The sequence below is a fragment of the Macaca mulatta genome, chromosome 19 (genome assembly GCF_049350105.2).
Source record: "Macaca mulatta isolate MMU2019108-1 chromosome 19, T2T-MMU8v2.0, whole genome shotgun sequence".
Lineage (NCBI taxonomy): Eukaryota > Metazoa > Chordata > Mammalia > Primates > Cercopithecidae > Macaca > Macaca mulatta.
Window position 1 is genome coordinate 7,570,553 of NC_133424.1, and position 9,249 is coordinate 7,579,801.

The 9,249-nt window shown below is 55.0% G+C and overlaps 1 protein-coding gene across 7 annotated transcripts in view; it reads right to left on the bottom strand.

The window, feature by feature from the left end:
- Nucleotides 1-9,249, bottom strand: part of C3 (complement C3) — a 41,266-nt gene that overhangs the window by 29,706 nt on the left and 2,311 nt on the right. For 5 of the 7 annotated variants that reach the window (XR_013409635.1, XM_015122636.3, XM_077979622.1 and 2 more), the window contains exons 3-13: nucleotides 8,710-8,875; nucleotides 8,557-8,627; nucleotides 4,529-4,623; nucleotides 4,343-4,425; nucleotides 4,170-4,260; nucleotides 3,632-3,734; nucleotides 3,414-3,540; nucleotides 2,755-2,870; nucleotides 2,505-2,654; nucleotides 1,121-1,330; nucleotides 770-976 (exon numbers count right to left, since the gene is read on the bottom strand). Coding sequence is in view for 6 of the 7 variants with exons in the window: in XM_015122636.3 (XP_014978122.2) it covers nucleotides 770-976; nucleotides 1,121-1,330; nucleotides 2,505-2,654; nucleotides 2,755-2,870; nucleotides 3,414-3,540; nucleotides 3,632-3,734; nucleotides 4,170-4,260; nucleotides 4,343-4,425; nucleotides 4,529-4,623; nucleotides 8,557-8,627; nucleotides 8,710-8,875 (1,419 nt within the window). In the remaining variant the exon portion in view is untranslated. Of the gene's footprint in view, nucleotides 1-769; nucleotides 977-1,120; nucleotides 1,354-2,461; nucleotides 2,655-2,754; nucleotides 2,871-3,413; nucleotides 3,541-3,631; nucleotides 3,735-4,169; nucleotides 4,261-4,342; nucleotides 4,426-4,528; nucleotides 4,624-8,556; nucleotides 8,628-8,709; nucleotides 8,905-9,249 lie in introns of all 7 variants that reach the window. The other 2 variants (XM_077979620.1, XM_077979624.1) reach the window with 2 other exon arrangements.

Here is a 9,249-nt window from a genome sequence, read left to right on the forward strand (position 1 = left end):
GGGAAAGAGGGAGGGAGAGAAAGGGAAAGAGAGAGAGGGAGAGAGAGAAAGAAAGGCCGAGACAGGAAGAGAAGGAGAGAGAGATGGAAAGACAGAGACAGGAGAGTGAGGGGGAGAGAAGGAGAGGGAAAGAGAGAGGGAGAGAGAGGGAAAGAGAGAGGGAGAGAAAGAGGGAAAGAAAGAGAAGGAGAGAGGGGGAGAGAGAAAGGGAGAGAGTGAGAGAGAGAGGGAAAGAGAGAGGGAGAGAAAGAGAGAGAAGGAGAGGGGGAGAGAGAGAAAGGGAAAGAGAGAGAGAAAGGGAAAGAGAGAGGGAGAGAAAGAGGGGAGAGGGAGGGAAAGGGAAAGAGAGAAAGGGAGAGAGAAAAGAGGGAGAGGGAGAGAGAAAAGAGGGAGAGGGAGAGAGAAAAGAGAGAGAGGGAGAGAAAAAGAGAGAAAAGAGAGAGGGAGAGAGAAAAGAGAGGGAGAGAGAGGGAGAGAGAAAAGGAGAGAGATATAGAGAAAGAGAGAGGGAGAGAGAGGCAGAAAGAGGAGAGGGAGAGAGAAGGAAACAGAAATAAAGAGAGAAAGAAAGAGAGATAAAGAGAGAGGGAAAGAGAGATAAAAGGAGAGACAGTTGAGAGAGGGAGGAGAGAAAGGGAGAGGAAGAGGAGAGAGAGAAAGGAGAGAGAAAAGGAGAAAGGGAGAGAGAGAGAAAGAGGAGACAGGGAGACAGAGAGAGAAGGAGTGGGGAGAGGGAAAGAGGGAGGGAGGGAGTCCAGGGCACACTTACCGAGCCCACGCAAGAGTCCTTTACGTCCACCCACACGGAGTCGGCCACCACTTCCCTCTGGCCGTTGGCGCCGATCAGCGTGTAGTAGGCCACCAGGCGGAAGGAAGGGATGAAGTCGGTGGTGATGGACAGGGGCAGCACCACCAGGTCCTGGCCAGGCTCTCGCACCTGGCGTCCCACCTTCAACAGCTTGCCTTTGTTCATAATCTAGGGGGGACAGGCTGGCATCAGGCTGGGGAGGGTGAGTGGGAGGGAACGCAGGGAGGGATCGGGATGGGGGAAGGGGTCCCAGGGATGTGGAAGAAGCAAGGAGGAGGCAGGGGGCGCTGAGGTTTCCAGGTGGCCACGGACCAGGTAGGTGTAGTAGCGGATCTTGGCCTCCTGGGTGCGGTCCATTCGCAGGAGGAAGTTGACGTTGAGGGTCTCCCCAGGTCTGAGCTCTGCACGTGGCACTGAGAGATGCAGGTAATTGTTGGAGTTGCCCACGGTGCTGTAGGGCTGAGCCTCCATGGTCCTGGTAGCCTGCTCCGCCTCCGAGAGCTCCCGCTTCTTCGTGCGCACCTGGGTGGGGATTAGGATGCATGCTGGTCCCCGCCCAAGGATGCCCACACCCAAATCCCTGAGACCTCGGAACTGGTGGCCTTTCTTGACAAAAGGGACTTGGCAGATGGGATTAAGTGAGGGATCTGGAGATGGAATCATTATTCTGGATGATGTAGGTGGAGCTAATGTAATCATAAGGGTATTTATTAAGGGGGGGCAGGGGAGAGAGGAAAGGAGAGAGAGACAAAGAAGGAGAGAAAGAGGAGAGAGAGAGAGAGGGAGAGAGAGAGTGGAGGGAGGAGAAGAGGAGGAGGAGAGAGGAAAATGTTAGAGGAGAGAGGGAGGGAGATAAAGGAAAAGGAGGGGGAAGAGGATGAGGAGGAGAAGGGAAGAAGAGGAGAGAAGAGAGAGGGAGAAAGAGGGAGAGAAGGAGAGCGGGGAGAGAAGAGGAGAGGATGGGGAAAGAGAGAGATACAGAGACAGAGAGAAAGGGCGAGACGCTGGAAGATGCTCTGCTGCTGCCGTTAAAGGTGGAGGAAGGGGCCGTGAGCCAGCCTTTAGGGTGCCCTCTCCACACGGCAAAAAGCAAGGGAGTAAACCTACCCCCAGAGCCAGGACTTCTGACGTCCCAAACTGTAGACCCGTAAATGTGTGTTGCTTCAGATCACTAGGCTGCGGCCATTTGTCATGGCAGCCACAGGAAATTCACACACATGCTGAGCAGTGAGGGGTAAGTGGGGTGCCCAGCCTGGGAGCTGCAGAGGGACCGGGAGGCCATCTGCAACCTCCACAGCTGTCATGAGACTCGTTTCCCTCCCAGTGAGGGCGACAGGGCCACTTCCACGGAAGCCAGGAGGACTGAGACCACCTCACAACAATGGGCCTGTCCCGAACACTGCACAACCCTCCTTGTGAGATTCAGGCTCCTTCCCCCGTGGGAGTGGAAAGACTGTGCGTGGATGGAGCGCTTCTCCGTGTAAGTGGAAGGAGCAGGGCATGCAAGAGGAAGAGTCCTGTTTCCTGGAACTGTGGACCCGTCTATGCAGACAGCAGGACCCCCACTGTGCAGGAGAGAACCCCTCTATGCAAATGAGAATATGTCTATGCAAATGGCAGAACCCCACTGTGCAAACACCAGGACCCCTGTACCGTCTTCCCAGTGGGGGGGTTCTGAGGCTGGGCCCAGACGCACCGTGATGCTCAAGGGCTTCTGGCTGGGGTGTGTGTTGATGCTGAGTTTGGCCACGCCGTCTCCCTGGGTTAGAGACTGCACAGCGTCCTCGCCCTGGACTGCCACGGGGACTCGGTAGGCTGGAGAGCCATCGGGGTTCGTCACGAACACCTGTGATGGGGGGTGCAGGTGGCGGAAGTTCAGGCAGGCTCGGGGTGTGGTCAGTGTTCCTGAAGGGAGGAGGGGGACCCCTTTCCGCCCTGGGTCTCACCATGAGGTCAAAGGGCATTCCTGGTTTGAAGTACTTGGGCGTCTTGGTGAAGTGGATCTGGTAGGGAGAGGTCACGATGGGGATCCCGCTGCGCTCCGCCTGCACCATGTCACTGCCTGAGGGGACCAGCTGTGAGTGGAGGCTCCTGGGCCACCCCTCAGGATAGGAACTCCTCCCTCAGAATGGACCCCACCTTCAGACTAGGCCTCCTCCCTCGGAGTGGAGTCCACTTTCATACTGGGCCTGTGCCCCCCATCAGACTGGACCCCACCTTTATACTGGCCTTGCCTCCTCCATCAGACTGGGCACAGACTTCATACTGGGCCTGTGCCCCTCATCAACCCGGACCCCACCTTTATACTGGCCCTACCTCCCCCATCAGACTGGACCCATCTTTATACTGGCCCTGCCTCCCTCATCAAAGTGGACACAGACTTCAGACCACACCCCACCTTTATATTGACCTTGCCTCCCCCATCAGACTGGATTCCACCTTCATACTCGGCCTCCCCTCTCAGAGTGGGCCTACCCCATCAGACTGGACCCTACTTTCACTCTGAGCCTCCCTCCTTAGACTAGGCTTTCTCTTCTGAGCTGGCCTCCGCTCTCAGACCGGCCCACTTGATGGTCCTGAGCCTGGCCTTCAGACTGGGCCTTACCTGAGTGCAGGATAACGGTGACAGACACGTACAAGGACTTCCCCACCAGGTCTTCCGGTCGGGGATTCTGCACCCCGTCCAGCAGTACCTTCCGGCTCAGCACGGCGTCTCCTGAGCCATCCTCAATCTGGGAAGGGAGAGGAGGGCTCAGAGGGGAGCGGGCTCAGAGGAGGCGGGACTGGGGGAGGGATCAAAGAGGCATCTGTCAGTGGTGCTACCTGGATGCGCTTGAGGGATTCAGGCAGGGAAATCCTCTGCTCGCCATCCTGGATCCCGAAGATGACAAAGGCAGTTCCCTCCACTTTCTTTCCATAGAGGAACCTACGGGGCAGACAAGGAGGACTTCAGGTCCGTCCCTCCCGGAGAACGGGATCTCCCCCAGCTTCTCCTGCCAGCGCTGAAGACGGGAGCCCCCGACCCACTGCTGGCCTCTAACTTGGCCCCATCTCTAGCCCCTCATCCGGCCCCATCCCCAGCCCCCACCTTGCCCCACTCCCAGCCCCATGTCTTGCCCTACTCCCAGACCCCCACATGGTCCCACCCCCAGCCCCTCACCTTGCCACACCCCCAGACCTCCACCTGACTCCACCCCAGTCCCCCACCTGGTCCCACACCCAGAGCCCCCCTGACTCCACCCCCAGCCCCTTACCTTACCCCACCTGCAGCCTCCCACCTGGTCCCACACCCCAGTCCCCCACCTGGTCTTCACCTGGTCCCTCACCTGGCCCTTACCTGGCCCCACCCCCAGTCCCTCACCTGGCGGTGATGGTGACCTCCAGGCCCTTCTGGTTATAGATGTAGTAGAATTTCTCTGTAGGCTCCACTATGACCTCGAAACTGGGCAGCACTGGCGGACAGACAGCGTTGCTGGGGGCGGCGCTGGGCCAGGCGTTCTGGGCGCTGCCTCCCCCGGCCCCTCCTCCTCTTACCGTACTCCTTCACCTCAAACTCAGTGGAGAAGACCTGTTGCGGCGAATTTTCATAGTAGGCTCGGATCTTCCACTGGCCCATGCTGTGAGGAGGGCGGATGAGTGGTCTGCTCAGGCCTCGGAGCCCCCCGCTCCCTCTCCTGGGATAGGGGAGCCCTGCGCCCCCTCCTCAAGAGCCTGACATACTTGACGAGTTCCGGAATGTCCCAAGACAAGGGCAAGATGCCAAATTGGTTCTGAGAAGACAAGGAGTCCTGCTTGACCGGGATGCCGTCCGGGTTCTGTGGGAGGCAGAAGGGAAGGATACGGGATAAAATGACTCTTCAGAGGCTGGGCTTAGCCTCTCAGCTCTCCCTGACCTCTCTGTATCTGGACATTCTCTGTGCAGTGTCTACTGTGGTTAAGAACAGGGACCCGGGTGGGCGTGGCAGCTCACGCCTGTCATCCCAGCACTCTGGGAGGCTGAGGTGGGCAGACCACCTGAGGTCAGGAGTTCAAGACCAGCCTGGCCAACATGGTGAAACCCTGTCTCTACTAAAAATACACAAATTAGCTGGGCATGGTGGCGGGCATCTGTAATCCCAGCTACTCAGGAGGCTGAGGCAGGAGAATCGCTTGAACCTGGGAGGCGGAGATTGCAGTGAGCCAAGATTGCTCCATGACACTCCAGCCTGGGAGACACAGACTCCGTTTCAAAAAAAGGAAAAAAAGAACAACGACCCGAGTCAGTCAACCTTAAGTTTGAATCCGTACTGTGCCACTTACAAGCTGTGTGACCCTGGGCAAGTTACCTAACCTCTCTGTGCTCAGTGTGAGACTCCAGAAACAGGAGATAATAATGGCACCTACTGTATTAGCTTGGGACATAGTTCGTATGAGTAGGGGCTCATTTCTTCAGTGTCTCTCTGAATACTAATAACTAGTAGTATCATTTCATTTGCTGCCAACATTTAAACAACATGAGACAGCATCGCACCACTGCACTTCAGCCTGGGTGAAAGAGCGAGACCCTATCTCAAAAAATAATTTATTAGGGCGAGTGCGATGGCTCAAGCCTGTAATCCCAGCACTTTGAGAGGCAGAGGTGGGAGGACTGCTCAAGATCAAGGGTTCAAGACCAGCCTGGGAAACATAGGGAGACTCCATCTCTACAAAAAGTTTTAGAAATTAGCTGGATGTGGTGGTGCACGTCTGTGGTCCCAGCTACCCAGGAGGCTGAGACAGGAGGATCGCTTGAGCCCAGGAGGTCAGTGCTGCAGTGAGCTGTGATTGTGCCACTGCACTCCAGCCTGAGCAACAGAATGAGACCCTGTCTCAAAAATAATAATAACGAATGAATGAATAAATAAATTTAAAAGAAACTGTACAGAGGTAACAGGGATCAGGCAAGTGGCATGTCTGAAGGCCGTGAGCTGGCTTTAGGTATTGAAACACATAAAAGTCTGTTTTGTTTTTTTTTGAGACGGAGTCTCGCTCTGTCGCCCAGGCTGGAGTGCTGTGGCGTGATCTTGGCTCACTGCAGGCTCTGCCTCCTGGGTTCACACCATACTCCTGCCACAGACTCCTGAGTAGCTGGGATTACGGGTGCCCGCCACCACGTCCAGCTAATTTTTTTGTATTTTTAGTAGAGACGGTGTTTCACCGTGTTAGCCAGGATGGTCTCGATCTCCTGACCTCGTGATCTGTCCGCCTCGGCCTCCCAAAGTGCTGGGATCACAGGCGTGAGCCACCATGCCTGGCCAAAATTTGTTTTTCCAGCTTCTGTTGGAAACAAGGAAATTTCTGTGGATAGTGTACTCTGGTTAGCAGGAGACATCTAATTGGAGCTAGGCAACTGTTGTGCCTTTAAAAGAGGTGTGTGGTCTCTGTTCCTCACAGACCGTATCGATCCCTAAATCTAGATAATTTTAAAATTTTTTCTGTGGAGATGGAGTCTCCCTACCTTTCCCAGGCTGGTCTTGAACCCTTGGCCTTGAGCAGTCTTCCCACCTCTGCCTCCCACAGTGTTGGAATTACAGGCTTGAGCCATTGCTTTGTCCCAATTATTTTTTGAGACAGGGTCTCACTCTGTCACCCAGGCTGGAGTGCAGTGGCGCGATCATGACTCACTGCAGCCTGGAATTCCTGGGCTCAAGTGATCCTCCTGCCTCAGCCTCCCGGGGCAGCTGTGACCACAGGCGCGCACCACTACACACAGCTTTTTTTTTTTTTAACTTTTATTTTTTGTAGAGACAGGGTCTGACTCTGTTGCCCAGGCTGGTCTCGGACTCTTGGGCTCAAGCGATCCTCCCACCTTGGCCTCCCAAAGAGCTGGGATTACAAGTGTGAGCCACTGTCCCCTAGCCTTGTATGATTTCAACACATCCTCATGATAATTCTATGAGAACACCCTCCTTCCCCTTCTCTCCTCCCATCCTTCTCGCTTGTTCTGGTAAGTTTTTTATTAAACCAAACTATATACCAGCTTTGTGCTGAGTTCAGGTGACAAAACCCTGAACGAACATAAAAATTCCTTCCTGGATGGATTTAGGTTCAACAGAGGGTGAGGCGAGGGGAGAAGCAATGATCAAATGAATAAATGTCATTTGCAGGACATGGCAGGAAGGAGGAGTGTGTGTGTGTGTTTGTGTGGGGCGTTGGGGGGCGGCGCTCATGGTGGGTATTTGCAACTTTACAGCTTACTCAGAGAGACTTCATTGTAAAATGGAGACATTGTTGACATTGAGCAAAGACTCAGAGGAGGAGAGAGGACGAGCTGTGTGGATATTTGGGAGAAGAGGGTTTTCTTGAGAAGAGGGCACAGCCCGTGCCAAGGCCCCAAGGCAGGACTGCACCTGGGTATTGGAGGAACAGGGAGGAGGCCGGTGTGGCTCGAGCAGAGTGAGTGAGGGGGAGACGGGGAGGAGGGGAGGGCAGGGAAGGGACAGGGCAGGGTGTGGACTTGTGGACTGCAGGGAGGACTTAGGCTTTGGCCCATAGGAAGGTGGGAGCCATGGAGGGCTATAGCAAGAGGAGGGATGGGCCCTGAGGCAGGTGCTCACAGGCGTCCTCTGGCTGTCATCGGTAGAATAGATGACAGAATTATCTGTCATGATCCCAATATTCAGATGAGGTAACTGAGGCTCAGGGAGGTGAAGTGACCAGGGAGGTTATCTGAAGGCAGAATCCACGGACACCTGCACTGCTCCCTGGGGTCTCCCTGGATCTCCACCTTGTCTCTCGGCCTGTGTGTGTGTGTGTGTGTGTGTGTGCCATATGGTGTATTGTGTGGTTGTGTGTTGGGTTGTATGTTGTGTGTGCTATGTTGTGTGCATTGTGTTGTGTGGTTGTGTATGTTGTGTGGTTGTGTGTTGTGTGGTTGTGTATGTTCTGTGCTGTGTTTTGTGTGTGTGGTGTGTGTGTGTTATATGATTGTCTTGTGTGGTTGTGTGTTGTGTGTGGTGTGGTTATGTTGTGTTGTGTGTGTTTTGTGTGTATTGCGTGGTTGTGTATGTTGTGTGCATTGTGTTGTGTGTGTTGTGTGGTTATGCACGTTGTGTTGTGTGTATTGTGTTGTGTTGTGTATGTTGTGTGGTCGTGTATGTTGTGTGTTTGTGTGTGGTGTGTGTGTTGCATTGTGTGTGTGCATTGTGTGTGCACGTGTCTGCATACCTCTTTGCCTCTGTGTGTGTGTGTGCTGTATGTGTGTGTGTTGTGTGGGTGTGTGCTGTGTGTGTGTGTGCTGTGTGTGCTGTGTGCTGTATGTGTGTGTGTGCTGTGTGTGCTGTGTGCTGTATGTGTGTGTGCTGTGTGTGTGTGTGCTGTGTGTGTGTGTGTGTGTGCTGTGTTGTGTGTGTGTGTGCTGTGTGTGCTGTGTGCTGTATGTGTGTGTGCTGTGTGTGTGTGTGCTGTATGTGTGTGTGCTGTGTGTGTGTGTGTGCTGTGTGTGTGTGTGCTGTATGTGTGTGTGCTGTATGTGTGTGTGCTGTATGTGTGTGTGCTGTGTGTGTGTGTGCTGTGTGTGTGTGCTGTGTGTGTGTGTGCTGTGTGTGTGTGTGCTGTGTGTGTGTGTGTTGTGTGTGTGTGTGTTGTGTGGGTGTGTGTCTGTATATCTCTTTGCCTCTGTGTCTCTGCCACTGCACCTCTTCCGGTGTGTCTTTCTCTGTCTCTCTCGATCTCTTTGCCTCTCCTGAGCCTGTGCCCCTGCTGCCCCAGGGGCCCCCTCTGGCCGGTACCTCAATGTTGACCACGACCGTCCGGCCCACGGGTAGCAGCTTGTGGTTGACGGTGAAGATCCGACAGAGAACTGGGGAGAGACAAGGAGGCCTGGTGAGACCCTGGCCCGCCCACGCCGGTGCCCCGCCCTCTCCAGCCGCCCGCAGCCTCACCTGTGGAGCCAGGGGTGTAGATGGTCTTGTCTGTCTGGATGAAGAGGTACCCGCTCTGAAGGCTGACCAGTACCACCTTCTCCACCACTTGGGCCCCGAAGGTGGCCTGCACAGTCACGAACTTGTTGTGCCCCTTTTCTGACTTGAACTCCTTGTTGGCTGGGATCTAGGCGTGGGCAAGGCATCGTCAGGGGTCTGTTCCACGGCCCAGTGCCCACAGTCCAGCTTCCGGATCTTGGGCTGGGTCCCTCCTTGCCTGCCCATTATTCTTGGTCTCCCAGGGTGGCCCAGTTTTGGGGAGGGAGGGGCATGTGAAGGAGGTGCCGGGGAGCGGGGGGACCAGGGAGGGGACTCAGAAGGAAGAGCTCACAAGGAAGAGAGAGCTTATAGGAGGAGGGGCTCAGAAGGGGCGGGGACTCAGAAAAGGGGAGGGGCTGACATGGGAGGGGCTCAGAAAGGGTGAGGGACTCAAGTGAGGGAACTTAGAAAGTGGTGGAGACTAAGAGGGGAGGACTTCAGAAGAGGAGACCTTTGAAGGGG